Source organism: Amphiura filiformis, chromosome 16 (assembly GCF_039555335.1).
Source record: "Amphiura filiformis chromosome 16, Afil_fr2py, whole genome shotgun sequence".
Lineage (NCBI taxonomy): Eukaryota > Metazoa > Echinodermata > Ophiuroidea > Amphilepidida > Amphiuridae > Amphiura > Amphiura filiformis.
The window spans coordinates 46,888,671-46,907,114 of record NC_092643.1 but is presented as its reverse complement, the minus strand read 5'-3'; the positions used below and the strand labels follow the sequence as shown (position 1 = coordinate 46,907,114).

At 36.0% G+C, this 18,444-nt stretch overlaps 1 protein-coding gene across 1 annotated transcript in view; it reads left to right on the top strand.

Moving 5' to 3' along the window:
- The first annotated feature begins 206 nt into the window (after positions 1-206).
- The window catches only part of LOC140172698 (GATOR2 complex protein WDR59-like), a 78,268-nt gene continuing 60,030 nt past the window's right edge, over positions 207-18,444 (top strand). The window contains exons 1-4 of the mRNA XM_072195830.1: positions 207-385; positions 9,100-9,149; positions 9,961-10,099; positions 11,601-11,686. Of these exons, the coding sequence (XP_072051931.1) occupies positions 290-385; positions 9,100-9,149; positions 9,961-10,099; positions 11,601-11,686 (371 nt within the window). The 5' untranslated portion in view covers positions 207-289. The remainder of the gene's footprint in view (positions 386-9,099; positions 9,150-9,960; positions 10,100-11,600; positions 11,687-18,444) is intronic.

The window sequence follows — 18,444 nt, the reverse complement described above, 5'->3', positions numbered from 1 at the left end:
TTCTATAAATTGTAAACTAAATTCGTCAAGGTTGCTCAAATGGACCAATTTTACAATTTGATAATATGTACAAGTCTATTAATATTAATAGATTTTTTAACGCATAAAATAATTGAATGTAATTGTTTTTGATGGTTTAAAATTTCAACTACATACAAAATTTATGCAAAACATTTTTCTTATCAACAATGTGACCTGAGGTCAAATTGACATCGTAATTTCATGATCAAGGTTTTCACGAAATCACAGTGCAGATTTAGTCTGTTTTCCGCGTCCTGAATTTATTTCTATGTGCTCTTGTCCACAAAAACAATATTATAGAATGCCATGGCAAACAAATGGAGCAATGAACACGAAACATTCTGAATTCAAAGAGCCTAGCCAGGTAAGTTTTGTTCTGATAAAAGTGTGTTGTAATTTTTCAATCAACTTGATAGACATGGATGTTTTCATGAATGATTTTGTTTACAAGTTTCAGTACTTACATGGGAAACCAGACAACTCGCCCCAAATACAACTCGCCCCAACGCTGGACAACTGGCCCCGCGGACAACTCGCCCCAACGGACAACTCGCCCCAGTAGTAACACACTGGCCCCACATACAAACTCGTATTTAAGTGTACGTAGAGAATATCTTCTCTAGCATACGTAAGAAGGTTTTATCACTCGGCTAGGGATAGAACAATGGTATATCAACAACTACATGAACATCGTTAGTGGCAAAATTTTGTGATAATTATTGCTTGAAATTTCGGTCAATATTTGACAACTTATACCGTACTTTGGCACGAACGGGTAGTCGCACATCGGCATTCAGTAACATCACTATCAGTAGAATACACACACTCATCAACTCGAATAGTAATTAATAAAAGTAGTCAATAGAAAACAACATACCAGTTAATATTCTTGGGTATGGCAAGTCCAAAAGGTGCAAAATTAAGCAAAATTGACACCAGAATTTCGATCATCCGTGCGATCACCGTACAGCGAAACCTGTCGATTTCCACTACCATGACACTGGCCAAACTACCGTCGATCGCGACGTTCTTTGCATGTTGTAATTATTTTCGTTTTATAGCGCATAACATTGAATGGAGGACGTAGAGGAGGGCCAAGGAGTTCTACCCGATAATATAATTATGTAATGCCGAGATATACCGTAAAGAATCCACCGTAAAATAGCCTACTCAAACTCAAAGTATAAATATGGCAAAACAAAACATTATATAAAAAAAATAATAAAACAACAAAAACAAACATCGCTTGCGAGTTTTGTGTATTTTTTTACCGACTCAGTTTGAGATGTTCAAAACTTGCAGTCCTATAAGCTCCTATAAACATATTAAATCAGAGAAGATCTTCTTTGACATAACGAAACTATTGAAAGGACTGAAAAATATTTGGCAAATTTTTCAAAGATAAACGAGCACAACTAGCAAAACAAACGCCAGCAGCAGCTTTGAGATATTTTATGGGTTCCGTGCTGTGCACTGACTTTCGCCTCTTTTGCACCGCGTGTTAGCGGCGGATTATTGCTGCCACTTACACAAAAACGCCGGGTGTGTTATGTGTTCAATCAATGGTAGGCCTACTGTGACTAAGCACGCGGACCTCGGCGAAAGTGCCAGAACACACCGACGGCGTACCTTGCTTGACAAGTCCCCGGGCCCACGGCCGCGTGCTTTACACACTGATGTAGGCTACGATCGATTGCTTGACAAGTTCCCGGTCAAGTAGTTTGCTCTCAATTTGATTAAGACCCGAGAATCTACGGGCCGTGTTTTTTGTTTGCGACTGAGGCGTATCGGGAGACAGTGTCTTGAAGAAGAAAAATGCAATGATTTTGTTTGCAAAACTGGTTTTAAAGCCTAGTATTAATACGATTTCGGTCTAAATTAATTTGGTTATTGTTTGCCAAATATTATTATAGTAACAACTGTCAGGAAAGTTTTCTGGTCATTCTAAACTGTGGTGTTCTATAATATAAACAAAGATATAAAATTATCAATTATAGGGCCTACAATGTATATCTTTAATTTAAATATTATTTTAATTATATAATTTAATATTTTCTATAGGGGGGGGCCTATATCAGATACATTTTTTTAAATGTACATATGAGTACATAATGTATTTTTTATGATTTTGATAATTGTGATTGACAGTTAGGCCTATCATGATTCATTTTGTTTTTACAACTTGATCATGATTGATTTAAACACCACGGCAACTTAACTCCCAAGGGGACATGCGTCGCTGGCTATCTCTATGTAAATGAGCTATGACCAGCTACCCGAGGGCATAGGTCCCTAACCTTCCCATTTTTAAATCTTGGTACTTTTGTAGGTAGCCTACAAGGTAGCCCTTTTTCCTCTAACCTGTTTAACATATTTTATAGCGTGCATGTCAAGTCATTTTCATCTTATGGTTGATGACGTTTTTCAGAGAAAATAACTTTTCTCCCACAAGCTCCCACACCCGCAGGCCGCACAGACCTTCCTCGCATGCACTGTTAGTGCTACCATATTGGATATTCTTAAACACGTTTAAGAAACCCAACAACAACACACACACACAAAGATTAAATGTTTCCTATTTTCTCTACAAGTGTCAAACTTCAAACGGGGTTTTCTATGATTTGTGATGATAATGGTCTTCTGTAAAGGCTACATTTGCTCTTAGTTTTTCCCAAGTTTCTTACGTGAAACTTACTCTAAATGAATACTCAGGGATTTTTATTTCAAGGGTGACGCACCCTTCTCGTTCTCCTTGTGAGCCATCGGTTTACACCTTGACGCCCTGCCATCCCCTCTCTCCCACCTATTTTATCTGGGTATTGGATAAATGTAGATAGTGAACACCTAGTAGACGGTGAACAGGAAAAATATGAGTTATATGCGGGGTTATTATGAAGTTTAAAATGAAATCATAGGCCTATGGCTTCCAAATCTGGGGATTTGATATACCAAGATAGGGAAGATCTATAGTTATATGACGTTTAAAATGAAATCATGCATAAAGGTGAACAACCTATATCTTCCAAATCTGGGTGTTTGATTATAGGGAAGACATTATACATGATATAACTTGCGCGCGAGAACAGGGAAAAATAACGTTTCAAATTATATCAAAACCTACCAATAAACACATTATTGCACATTAATTGGATTCTTTTTACCCATGGTAGTCCCATTTTCTTAAAAACATAATGAATTTGGCGAGTCTAATGTAAGCTTGGACATGTTTAAACATTAAATATCGCCACTTTTTACATTTTTTTAAGGAAAAAAAATAAAGAAGAAAAGCTTGTTCTGAGAGAATAAATAAATTGAATATCTTTCGTGTGAAATGGGAAGGTGTAAGAAACGTAAAAACAAAGTATAAATACAATTATTATTGTCTTTTTCGTGTACCCACGGATAAACAAAGTTTTAACTGAGATTTAAAAATATGCCACAATATATTGTATTAGGGCCTACTATATACTATATTATGTTGTAAGAGAATTAAATGAGAAAGAGTTTCCATTTCGAATTATAGCGGAAAGAAAACACAAATTGGATTTATGCGCGTAAAAGTAACATTTTCCGCTTCCGCTACCAATTCTTCGAGTAGGCTATGTGTGTTCAATAATGTGTGGGTGGGGGCGTGGGTGTTTCTTTCTGTTTTCGTGATTGCTGTAAAACTACAATGATGATGTACTTAGCTGGCACCCAAGTACCCAAGAAAACAAGACAGTCCGACAGATTTCACCATAGAAATTATCGTCAATTTGGAAGCCTATGGTGTCTTGCAGTACAGCAGCAAGCGCTTGAACGTATATAGTCCTATAGACATTATTATATCATCATGCATGCCATAAGCTTGTATACTTTTAATGTAGGAATGGGATTTTGACGCAGTAGGCATAATAAACCTTTAACAACTACATCTCTCCACATCCTCGCCCCTACCGACACACACACCCATAAAACGCACACCTATGTACCTTCATGAGCAGTATTGAACACACATAGGCCTACTCGAAGAATTGAGCGCGGAAATGGAAAATGTTACTTTTGCGCCCGGCTTTTGCGCGCATAACTGAATTTGTTTTCTTTTCTTTTTCCTGCAGTGCAGTAGAGAGACATTATTATATCATCATGCATGGTACTGTATACTTTTAATGTGGGAATGAGATTTTAATGTAGGAATGGGATTTTGACGCATGCAGTAGGCATACTAAACCACTAACATGGAATCAAAGAGTGTACAGGACTATCTCTTACTGCAGCCTATCATCTTGCACAATACCGAAATAGCTGGAATGATCATCAAAAGTCATGACTCATAGGACGACGACGACGTAATTCTAAAGTCTCATTGACTTCTGTTTTGTTTATTTGTTCTCTCTGCATCCACTCCGGACACACACCCTTCCCCACACCCTATAGGCCTACATATAACACGCACCCTCATGACTCACGCATACTCAACAGAAGAATTGAGCGAGGAAATGGAAAATGTTACTTTTATGCATATAAATCCGAATTTGTGTTTTCTTTCTCCAATAATTCGAAATGGAAAATCTCAGTTTTTATTATTATTAGGTTTCTTTCTTTCATTTACCATGTTGATGATTATACATTTCTGCATGTTGTACATGCATTATTTCTTTCAAACCTAGCTATATATTATATTAATCATACTTATTTATGAAAAAGGGTGCAATCTGACTATATTCTGATTTGTAAATAATTGACAGTTATTTGATCATGTCGATAGATTATGCTAAATGCAGCAGTGCGCTTCAATTCGCCGTGTTCCTTTGTTAAAAGGGAATTCTAGTTGGAGACAGTCAAAGAGCTTTAAAATCTCTGATAAATTAATTCATTGTTGAATAATAGCATTTTCATCAACCCAACATAACATTATGTAGGCCTATATTTGATAATGACTATTACCAGTAACACCAGGAGGGGGCCTTTACATACGATATGTTTAATAAATAAAATTTAAATAATAAATAAACTCGGCTTCCAAATCTAGGTATATCAAACACCCAGATTTGGAAGTGGTCCTTTGTTACCAAAAATAAATAGATGTTTGAATTGGTGAATTGGCGATCTGATACATAAAATATACAAAATTATATAATTAAAACAATTAAAGATATATAATTAATTTAGATTTATATCTTTGATTATTATAGAACACCACAGTTTAAAATGACCAGAAATCTTTCCTGACAGTTGTTACTATAATAATATTGGACAAAGAATAGCCAAATTAAAATTAGACCGAAATCGTTAATCGCTAGGCTTTAACCAGTTTTGCAAACAAAATCATTTCATTTTTCTTCTTCAAGGCACTGCCTCCCGATACGCCTCCGTCGCAAACACAAAACGCGACTCGTAATTCTCGGGTCTTAATCAAATTGAGAGCAGACTACTTGACCCGGGACTTGTCAAGCAATCGATCGTAGCCTCACGCCAGTGTGTAAAGCACGCGTCAAGGGCCTGGGACTTGTCAAGCAAGCTACGCCGCCGGTGTGTTCTGGCACTTTCGCGAAGTTCAGCGTGCTTAATCACGGTACCATTGATTGAACATGATCACACCCGGCGTTTTCATGTAAGTGACAGCAAATAATCCGCCGCTAACACGCGGTGCAAAAAAAAAAAAAAAAAAAAAGGGGGGTGAAAGTCAGTGCATAGACGGAACCCACAAAATATCTCAAATCTGCTGGTGTTTGTTTTGCTCATTTGTCTTTGAAAAATTTGCCAAATATTTTTTCAGTCCTTTTAATAGTTGCATTTTGTCAAAGAAGATCTCTGATTTAATATGTTTATAGGACTGCAAGTTTTAAACATCTCAAAGTGTGATCTCCAACTTATTTTGAGGCTTTTTTTTTATACCTAACTGAGTCGGTAAAATAAAAATGCACAAAACTCGCAAGCGTTTTGTTGTTGTTGTTTATTACTATTATTATTATTTTTATAATGTTTTGTTTTGCCATATTATATACTTTGAGTAGGCCATTTTATGGTGGATTCTTTACGGTGTATCTCGGCAAGGCATAATTATAATTATAACATGCAAAGAACGACGCGATCGACGGCAGTTTGACCAGTGTCATGGTAGTGGAATTCGACAGGTTTCGCTGTACGGTGATCGTCCGGGTGATCGAAATCCTGGCGTCAATTCTGCTAAATTTTACAACTTTTAGACTTGACATACCCAAGAATACTAATTGGTATGTTGTTTCTATTTATACTTAAGTATTATGAAACAATTAATTTCTACTGAGTGTGTGTAGTACTGATGTTTCTGAATACCGATTGACATTTATTTATGTGCGAATTTCCGTTCGTGCGCTTTAGTGTACTAATAAGTTGTCACATTTGACCAACATTTTCAGCAATAATCATCACAAAATATTGCCAATTGACGCTCATATAGTTGTTGATATACCATTGTTCTATCCTTGTAGCAGTGTGATAAAACCTTCTTACGTATGCTAGGGAAGATATTCTCATGCGTGATTTATCATTGGGGTGAGTTGTACGTGGGGCCAGTTTGTATACGTGGGGCGAGTTGTCCGTTGGGGCGAGTTGTCCGTTGGGGCGAGTTGTCTGTTGGGGCGAGTTGTATTTGGGGCGAGTCGTCTGGCATTCCTTACATGTATGTTCATATGCTTGTGGGCGCACACCACTAAATAATTGCCCCATTGAAATACGTGTAAAAACACCAGTTTTATTTGCTCGTTTTGAGGCCTTTTCGGCACTTTCTGAGAAATTTAAGGATAGCCAGTCGATTGCAAATCGGTGAAAGTTTAACATATGTTTCAATGTATGGGTAGTCTTCCGTCTCGTTTTCCCGGTAGAAGCCGCTAAACAGCGCCTCACTGTTTTTGACATGCTCTCATGACTGTAAACCCGCTTTCTGCCCATTTTTTAATACGGACCTATTTTCTTGATAATTATAAAAATGCGACTTTTTTAGTGATTCAAATTCATGCACAGGCTTTACACTTTTATTTAAGCTATAATTCGCTGCTCTTTCTGATTATTAGTCCAAAGAGCAGCCCATTATACCTCAAAAACTTTCTGTATTTTACCGGAGACTCAGTAGGGTTGCACAAATGGCGCATTGATTTAGTGGTGTGCCCCTTCAAGGGTTTCTGATGTTCATAAAATTTAATTCTTTTATCTTTTTCTTGAAATATAAAATGTTTTGAGTAAAACGCTCGAAACAGAATTGCTCTGTGACATTCACTTCAAGAGAAATTCCCTTCAAAGTTACATGGTGGATTCCGAAAATAGGCAAATTTTCAACATTTTGACCATTCGTGCTTACTCTTCTATATTTGCATTAAATTCCAATTCTCTAGATAGTTTTTGACCTTCCATCTGATGAAATTCGGTTTTAAATGAGAGTAAATCATGTTTCACAATTGCATGGGTCTACTGTTAATGATTTATAACAATCACCCCCTCGCCCATATAAAACCAAGATTGGGCAGCTTTAAAAGACACGCACCGATTTGTCACCTTAAGCCCAAATTGCTTTAAATCCAAGAAATCTTGTTTTCACACAATTTGTGGCAATTTCTTGAACTTTGAAGGCCTCTGGGGGAATAATCTTAGCGCGACGTGCATCTAAAACGCATTAAATATATTCACTAACATATAAACTATCTATTAAAATCGAAAAAAATGCAATTTAATCAAAAGCCATTTCAATTTTGGCTGAATCTCTGAAAAGCACGGTTTTACTCCTAGGCCCTTCGAAGGGCGCACACCACTAAATAATTGCCCCATGGAAACACGTGTCAAAACACCACTTTTATTTGCTCGCTTTGAGGCCTTTTCGCACTTTCTGAGAAATTTAAGGATAACCAGTCGATTGCAAATCGATGAAAGTTTAACATATGTTTCAATGTATGGGTAGTCTTCCGTCCCGTCTTCCCGGTAGGAGCCGCTAAACAGCGCCTCACTGTTTTTGACATGCTCTCATGACTGTAAACCCGCTTTCTGCCCATTTTTTAATACGCGGACCTATTTTCTTGATAATTATAAAAATGCGACTTTTTTAGTGATTCAAATTCATGCACAGGCTTTACACTTTTATTTAAGCTATAATTCGCTGCTCTTTCTGATTATTAGTCCAAAGAGCAGCCCATTATACCTCAAAAACTTTCTGTATTTTACCGGAACTCAGTAGGGTTGCACAAATGGCGCATTGATTTAGTGGTGTGCCCCCTTGTATACATGCATGTCTTCCCTCATGGCACTGCACCCGATCATTATCTTAGTATCTTTGCTTTACATCCAATGATGGATCCTGCTGAGTATTCAAAAGAAATTAAATGTAAACAGGCACTTGAAAACTTGCACTTACATGTATTAATTTAAAGTTTGCTGAAATATGTTTTGAAAATCAATGACAATGTTTGATGACCTCACAAGCAATTGTCATTTGTTTTGATCATCTGTTTTGGGTGCTACATGTACATGTATTGGGTGCTACATACATACGACATTTATTTTTGCTTTTAAAATTGAATTTCCAAGCATCATTCACATTGTGACATTACGTGTTACAATAATGCTTCACTGCATGTGACGCGGTTTGAGATAGCTGACAGCTCTATCCCTATGATCCCAAAGCTTCCATTGCCAGTTAATGAGTTATCAGTGGCCTGGATTGATTATAGCCTTCTTTGATCACTTGAGGGAGGAGGGCAATCGTCATAAAGCACTACAATAATTCAATTGCCTTCACATATTTTGTTGCTCGTGAAGTCTAGCCACGAATTTGCTCACTGATAGCTTCACATTCTTCTAGGCTAGTCGGATTCACTGAAGCATGAAACCATGTAAAGCAATGGAAGTTCAGAAGTAAACAAAGCTGATCATGATGGGCGATTGCATCAAAAATGTTGCTAAAATTGCACTTCAACAATATTTGATGATACTGGTTGCTTAGCAGTGCGGTTGCCAGTTGGTTTTCCAAGAAGATCGTCAAATGTGTGGCTAAAATTGAAAATTTTGAAAGATGAAAAAATTGAGTTTAAAAAATCTATACTCTTTCTTTGTAATATTATTTTCTTCTAGGCTACTGCGATGGCAGTTGATGCTCAAGGGCAGATGGCTGTATTGGCAGGGTAAGTAATAAGTGTACACATTTAATATTTATAAAATGTAAATTAGTTGAAAACATTATTTTATAGCAGGTCTGTTTTGTTTCCTGTAATGTGCCGACTGTACAAATTTTTAGGGGAAACCTTTTGTTTTCTTGAGTGTAATAAACCATTTATTAAGTATAGTAAAAGTATTGTAGTTTCTATATTTATTTGCAGATGTGATAATATACATATAATATATATGTTTACATGTTAATCCCAAAAAACACATTCAGGCAGTCAGGGTAGCACTATGTTTTCAAACAAGGTGTCAAAAATTTAAATTTTATGAAACTATGGATCCAAAACAATAGAAATAAAGGGTTAAAATGACCCTTTAGCAACCTCTAGTCTAAATCGTTATTTTATGCGCTAAAAGCTAAAAGAATGTTAGCGCTACCTCTGCAGACAGCTTTTATTTTTCCTTGACATATAATTGTTGGTCTCACAAGTCATGTTTGTCTGTGTGGGGGTGGATGTGTGGAGGTTTTTGGTTAAAATTTGGTCTTATGTGTATGAAGGGTTTAAATCCTATTCCAACCAATCTTGGTCAAAAGGTCATTTAAAGTCAACTTGTAAATACATCACAGGCTGAAAATGACAAATTTGGACTCACATGTACTGCTCAAATCCAATTGCAAATTGTTTCATATCTTCGGACAACCTATCTGGGACTACCGCCTCTATTTTTTGCTTTTAAACATTTAGAGCATTAAACGGAAATCAACACCTAAAAGGTAAACACTGTTTTAGAACAACCCAAATGTTTGTTTAATGTTTGTTTATTATTCAGGAGGAGAAGTTTGGAAATTGTTAACTTAGATGACCCTGGAGCTAGGACTACCAAGATAAGAAGAAAGAGTACGGTGAAATGGGACGTCAATGTGGCTGAGTGGAGTCCCCATGAATCGCCAAATCAATTTGCTACAGCAGTAAGTAGTAGTTTGGTTTATTGAATTGTTTGTTTTTGTATTATAATTTATTATTCACTTGATGAAACCAACACGATATCCTTATCCAATCCATTTTAAGACAAGGGAGGAGGGCTATGGAACATCTTTTTGATTCTGTTTACTGTCTTGGCCCCTGTGGAATGCTGGTCACCATGATAATTAAGATTTTTAGGCCCTTTTGGCCCCAACCCCTTATCCGGGGGATAGGGATATGGAATTTTTTTTCCTGTCTTGCCCCATGTGGAATGCTTGCCACCATTATATTTAAAATATTTAGCCATTTTTGACCATACCATGTTTGTCAAATTTTTTAAAAGTTAAATTCTGGCTCTTCCTCTACCCATGTAAACATCCATCAAATAGATGTACTTTACATTACAAGGCCTACAAAGGAAAGCATTTGGTATAGACAAATCATGTATCTTCATATTTATGGGGGAAAATCCTCTACAAGCAGACTCATAATATAAAACACTCATAAACTGAGTTGACCATTAGGACTGCCTCTTGATTTGATATTTTTAATATCAGATTTTTATGAGTAATTTTAAAATTTTCACTCATCATTTTTAATTATTGATATTAATTTTGCATAAAAATATATGAATACACTAAAAAAACAAAGTTTCTGCAAGTTCAAGGGAAAAATGTTGTCTTGAGAAAAGCACTGATATCTCTGATGCATGTCCATCAGGCCAACAAGTTTTTTTTAAAGTCTGCCCTCTATTGTTTTTGTAGCACAAGTTATTATACCAACTACTTGGCTTGTATTGTATGAACAATATGAGGAATGGGAAAAGGGAAAAAACTTGTGGTAGGTGTGCTGTGATTGATCAAATAAGTCACTAACAATTACCAATAATGGCATTAATGAGGAAATAACAAAACAAATAAGTAATAAACATTAAAGCAATATAAGAAAGTGTTAAACAGACTCATCATGTATGGCATATATGTATGTAAACTAGCTCTTTTATCGCAGATGGTAGAACTAATAACCTAGATTCTGAGTGCCAATCCCTCGCATATTTATGGTGATTTTGACAGACTGACGGGGAATTGCTATCGCAGGGAAATAAAAGCCACACAACTTGTAGCAAGTGCATGATATCTGTGCTGTTAGCACCCACGTTAAACAAGTTGCATAGCGAAGCATGTGTACAGGCAAAGTAGGACTCTCTTATCGAGAAAGTACAAATTTAAACCAAAGTTCTTACAACTTACATTGTGGAGGTTGGTGGCCTGCAACCAGCATCCACTGGTCTTCAATGCCTACTGATGTTGGTTTTGATGGTAGGACTCTCTTGTTTGCATCTTTGTGAAATTTTTTGTTTTGCTATGCATGTTGACTTCTTTACACACAATGAAGTCAGTAGGTCTAGGTTTTAGTCAATTGTCTGGGGTGGAATAGTCAACATCCTTTCCCCACAGTTTGCTTTGTACAAATTTGATGTAAGGATGATGATAATTTCTCTTGCAGGCCAATCAAGTAGTTGATATATTTACCCATAAAGACGGTGACTGGATTCAGGATCATTCCCTCAAGGCCCATACCAGAGCAGTAAGGTAAGAAAGTACATATTTTGTTTGTTTTTGTGTTTGTTTGTTCAAGGGTGAGTGTTTGTTTGTTTGTTTGTTTAAAATGTCACTCCATGTGGAGACACACTTGGGTACTGATGGGGCCAGGCTCAAACAAAATACTCTAGCCAGGCTTAAAGGCCTATATAAGCATGCTGGCCTATGGAAAGAAAAGTGAGAAACAGATTTGAAGACAAAGAACAAGGAAAAGAAGGCCACTCCCAACAATCAAGTGAACAATTTTACTGTCAGCCTTTCGGTCAAGAGAAAGGAAGTGCTTAATCCAATCAAAACTGCCACTTTTTCCATGAATTATTTCATATGACATCCAGTATAATAAAAAAAATAGGAGCAAAATTTTTTTTTTTTAAACATTATAAAGGATATATAAAAAGTTAATACAGGGTGTGTCAAAATGAGTAGGCATACCCACCAGCTTTATTATCTAATAAAACACCTACTTTGTCCAAATTCAACATTAGATCCTCTTGAAATGACTACAATAGTTGTAGGACCTTGTAGTTCATTTAAATCTACAAAGGAGGTGGATACTGTGCTAAATTTTGATGTGGCAGTCTTAGCCATACTTGCTGGATATTGATGGGTACAATCATTTTGATGCACCCTGTGCAACTAAATATTCTAGGGACTTAGGGATTTCAACATTTAACCTGGGCATTTAACTTGTATGATACATGTACTAATTTTTAAAAATGTCCAACTTAGGTCTCTCTGAGTCATCACATTGCTCTGTGTTTGTGAACAGTAAATATCACTTTTGACTTCTGTAACCAACAAACAAAATCAATTCAATAACTGGTATAATTAAAGAAGGGTAAATCTGTTTACTCAAGGAAATTGATTCATTTTGGAACCAGGAAAGTCTTCACAATGGCAGTCCTGGGGCAACCCAAGAACAAAGCAATTCAAGATGTTTTGAAATCAAATCTGTGGCTTGCAGGTATATATGTTGTCAATAGATAGATAGATAGATATTTATTAGAACATACGCTTTTACATCAGCGGCACACGTTTAAGACGGTGCGTTCTACATTTAGTCTACAAAGTTACAAAAGGTGATTCAAAAACAAGCAAAACAAAACATAAATACATTGATACAAGTCCAAAATTGAAAACGGTCCAAACATTTCCCTGGCCAAGGAGGCCCTATACATGTAGACATTAAATAACATTAAATATATACATAATTAACCCGATTATCTATATACAACACTTTTCTGAGCTATAACTCGTTATATGTCTATAGCAAAGTAAGCTCAAACAGGTACAGGGACTTCAATACAAATACATTTATGAACATAATAAACTACGGTGACAGTGGACTATTGATTTTTATGGTTATTTCTATGAGCCCATGCCTTCTTGAGAAATGTTTTACAATACCTATCAAAAATACAATCTATGGCTTGATATGATTCTGGGGAAAAGTGGCATAAAATACATAACATTACTTCCTAAGATGAAACGCATTTGAGTATCCAATTCACTACTGGTGAAAATGTTCCAGACTGAGGTATAACCTACATTACACAGTGAGTATTTAAGGCTATTCATTTCATGAGTTCTGATATCTTCATATGCCTTACATTGCAACATAAAATGTTTAACATCTTCTTGACCATCATTACAAAGGCTACAAATGCCAGAAATAGTTTGATCCCAAATACTTACTTTTCTATCAAGAGCCAATGTATTGGAGCGCGCTTTGAATTTCAAACTTGCTCCATAAAAATCATTTTTCTAGAAGATAATCTTCTAGAGAAGGCGCATTTTTAAAACGAACATAATCGTTTAATATGTCAATATGTGTGACTTTTATTTGTTTATTGATTATGAATAGTTTAAGCTGCTTACTCAAACTTTGTCTTAGTCATGGATACTGATATTGCTCAGTGTTGCCACAAGGTGCATTTACCCAGCACAATTGGGCTAAGAAAATGGAAATTGTGCTTCTTCCATCAATAATGATTTGAAATTTATATTATTGATAAAATGTGAATGAGGTAAAACAGATCAGCTGGTACAGGAATATGGGAAGAGGTCCGATTTTAGAATGCAGGAGGAAAATGGGAGAATCCATGGGAGAACTTATAAGCTGCGACCATCCATGATTGATTTACTTGATTAAGTAAAAATGTCCAAATATTAGGATTTTAGGTGTATTCCTAGTTGACTAGATGATATTAATAGGTTACTACTTTATTGGGATATTCCAGTTGAAATCCATACACCCCCAATGGAAGACATGACCTTAATCTTTTACACATGGGGTGTAGATTTTAAATGGAGTCACCCATTCAAGTAATTCCATTTTGAAACTCACACTCCCTGTGTGGAAGATTAAGATCACATCTTTTACAGGGGGTGTATGGTCTCAACTGGAATAGCCCTGTGCCACCACCCACCACCGCCTTGACATGATACTTGCCACACCTTGGGTCAGGTAATTTGTGGCAACACTAATATTGCTGTGATTTGACTTATCTATTGATTCCCTTGATTTGTTATTTTAAGAAGTATATCTGTTCCTAATCCCTACAAAAACAATCATTGATTGGTAATAATCATTTGTGAAGATGGTGATAGGGTGTTTTTATCCCTCCATGGTAACTGGTACAAAATATGGTTTGTGGCTGCTGGTATGTGTTTACATGCACCGAACAGTGTTAGTTTAAAACTTGTTTGAAAAGTGATTGCATAGGCCACTGAGATTTTCATCAGGGAGACTCCAGTTCTTGGTTACTTATTAACTTGTCTTCAGTCGTGCAATACTGGAATTTTCAAAATCGGATTTTGATCAAATTTTGAATCAAGTATCTTAGACCTGTTAGTTGCAATAAACAGATTTACCATATGAACTTACATGTACAGTTGAATTGAAGCAGTCAAACTGTTTTCAGCTTTGTAAATCTGATCTGCAATTGAACATCAAATCAGCTGTTCTGATAAAAAAAAGACAATTTGATGTTCAACTTTTTAACTTGTGAGAAATCTTGTTTGTACTTCGTCAAGAAGGTCTGTGAACCAATACTGGGATGTTGATACTCTGTGAACATGTATGTTTTCATTGACAATATGCTAATTTGCAGTGGTGCAAGTCCTGTTAAAACTTTGAAGCCTTTATCAAGAACTTGCTCACCCATTCTGCTTATTTGTGACTGTGTTGGCCATGTTGATATACCAAGTAGTTTGGACATGACATATTACAATGTCTGAAACGTCTGGCATTTTTAAGGGCTACAAGTGACATTCTTCAGAGTATAACATCTGATATCTTTTGTTAAGCCAACTTAGTCTTGGATACTTTTTATAATAGAGTTATTCTAAGAGCATAAACTTTGCATGCTTATTTTGTTAAAGGACGCATTAAAATTTCAGTTCAGAATTTATTCCAGTTATCAAAATGAATACAAACAGCAAGAAAAACAACAAGAAAAACTGGAAATCTGGAAACTTGCGTCAAGCGCCAGAAGTTCGCGACGCCACAGGAATGTTTAGTAAAATGCGTCGCCTCAATTTCCGTGAGGACATTTACTTGAAGAAAGAGATCAGTGCCATCGAAACATTACGTCGGACATCCCTGAAACAAATGAATGCGGACATCACACGAATAAAGACTTGTGCAAAACGGGCTCATATTCCTATAGCAGTCAGTGACGCACCTTTGACTTACAGCAATGTGACATATCACCACACGGATTCTAGTAAAAAAGCATATGGATTCAGTCACTGCACTTGCTCACGCTGCATCCAGCGACCCAAAACTTCAATAAGCAGAAACCATGATGTAGATTCTCGTAAATCACACTACCATCACTCCATGCCAACTTTACTAGCGAACGATTCACGCCTCAGACCATCAAGAAGTGCACCACCCAAATCGTATGAAAAGACGCCTTCAATGTCAGCAAGTCTACATGTTCCATGTAATTCCAGAACTTCAACACGATTTAATCATACAAGTCCAACCATCACAACTGATAAAAGATCACATACTTCTGTAGGTGATATGACTAGTCATGATCTACGTGTTGCATCGCAAGTTTCATTCCAGCTACCAACTTCATCCCCATCAGGAGGAGTATCACCATGGAAACAAGTCATTGATGAGAAAGTGAGAAGTCCAAACCAGAATGTTGCATCCTGGGCATGGGAAAGAGAACCGATTATTCGAGCTAATTCTAGCTCCCTGGTGATAAAATTGCAACCAGGGTTCACACATCATCCTACATGGGGAAAGCAAGTCAAGATGGACAGACCAAAGACAGTGCTAAATAGATTTTATTAAAACTGTTGATTGCATTACAACAGTGTCATATAGTAATATGTGTATACAAACTGTATTAAAAGGATTGGAACTGATGACTTTTCATTTTTGCAGAATTTTTTGCACTGTGCTATGCACCAATGTAAGCTCAATTTTTTTTGGATATTTGAAATTATAGTAGTTTTATCTTCTCTAAGAATTTTAGGTCATGAAGATATATTTGTAGCACATTTTTTCATTCAGAAGTTACATGCTTTTAAAGGAAGTGAGATTGAGATATTGATTAAGAGTACCAATGTAATAAATATTTTGAACAGTGAAGCTATTCAACTTGTGTTGTGTGAATAAAACTATGAATATGTTGACAATCATTGATTGACAATTGGCTTCAAATTATCAGATCATTAAGTTCCCATGCCACTTTCTATTATATTAGTGGCACAGAAATTACAGTTATAACATTTTTGAAAATGTCACATCCCAGTTCCAATCTACAGCAGCTTAAAGGTCTATCCCATTATGTTTTGCGGTACCATAATAGAACTGCACTTGCTGTAGGAAATGTACACAAAATCCTCACTTCAACTTTCAATAAATCACTTAAATTAGGGGTGCTTACTGCTTAGACTTTTTGTTTGAAAAAATATAACCCTTAAAGGAAGTGTCCGGCAATCACAACATTATTCCTTTATGTTAGAAAAATAATTATCAAGCACGAATCACATGGTTTTATTTAAAACAAATTCATAGTGACCATAAAAACGAATAAAAATATCCTTTTCTCAACACGCGATATTCAAAATTCCCTGGCGCCGAGTGCAATGACGTCCCAGTAATACAATGAAGGCTGACGACAATTGAACACAAATAACCATTACATCATTGCACTTAGACAATTTCGGCGCAGAAATTTTGAATATTGCATGTTGATAGCCGACTGTTTTTATTCGTGTTTATGGTCAATATGAGTTTGTTTTTTTATAAAACAATGGGATTCGTGCTTGATAATTATTTTTCTAACATATAAGGCATAATGTTATGATTGCCAGAGTCCCCCTAAAGTATTGTGAAACTATCCATAGCACTCAATATTCAATTGGCTCTCACTTATTTTTTAAATTTTGTATACATTGTATTAATGCGAAGGAGAAAAAACAATGTGTTACAATCGAACCACAGTCTGGTGATCATACACCTTTAAGTGAGGTTGAATAAGCTATTGCAGTTGAAATCCATACACCCTCTATGCAAGACATGACCTTAATCTCCCACACAGGGAGTGTAGATTTCAAATGGAGTCACTCATTCAGATATACCCATTTGAAATTCACACTCCCTGTGTGTGAGATTAAGGTCATGTCTATCTTCCATAAGGGGTGTATGGATTTTAACTGGAATATCCCAATACTTCTTTCAACCGCATCTCAAAATCAATTTCAGCGCCAGACTGACTCGCCTTGCTTGATCCCCAACACAGATTGAAGTTTGTATATCTCTATACTGTACTGGACTGATTATATCCTACATTGTATAGCAATACTGCTGGATGAATTTATCAATGAGTTTGTGTTGAAGCTGGTTAGCTCAAAATAAATCCCTTTATATCTTTATGCAATTCAAATGCAAGTTGGAAACAATAAGACATTTGCATAAGACAAGATGATAAAACTCATCAATCCTTTTGGAATTTAATGGAATTTATGTAGATTGCAGGTGAACTTGCTTGTCATTGAGTGAAGACACAGCTTATATTGCTCTGAGCTTGTTGTCTTGTTTGCTGCTAAGTTCATTTTGAATTTGCTACTAGTACTAGTTTGTTTTTTAATTTGTTCTTTAACTATAGCATGCAGTTTTTCCTGTTTGAATTAATATTCTGTTGTTTGTTCCTGAAGAGTCCCTGAAGAGTTTGTCTTGAAGTAGATTGAAACATTGGTCATTTTTGTTTGTTTGGGTTTTTTTTGTTTGGTTTAAACATCTGTTGGCTCTGGAGTTTGACATTTTTGGCCATCAAACTTTACCTACTTTGTATGTACATTTGTTATTCCCTATCATTCAGGATTCAGTTTTTGCCTGGTTTAAAGCGACAAAAATAGCAAAAACTGAAAAAACTCATATAGTTAGTCAAATATTAAAAAGTAACACAGAAAGCTCATATAAACTTTTTTGTCTCATAAAATCCTTTAAAAAAATTGAATTTGATATGCTGCATTTCAGTAAAATTTTATGCATTAGTGAGTAATAGTAATAAAAACTTTTATTTCTTAATATGTTACTTATAATTGCAAAATCTGGCCTGTGCTACACTCAGGAACGTATTTTTGTGATTTGTTTTGAGGTGAAAAAAGTGAACTATTTATCACTTTTGTAGTGCTGGCAAAAACTATTTTTGCCAAGTGGTTAAAACCAGGGTTTTTTTTCACCTGCAGCAAAAACCTGCAAACCCTGCTGTCATTGGTTC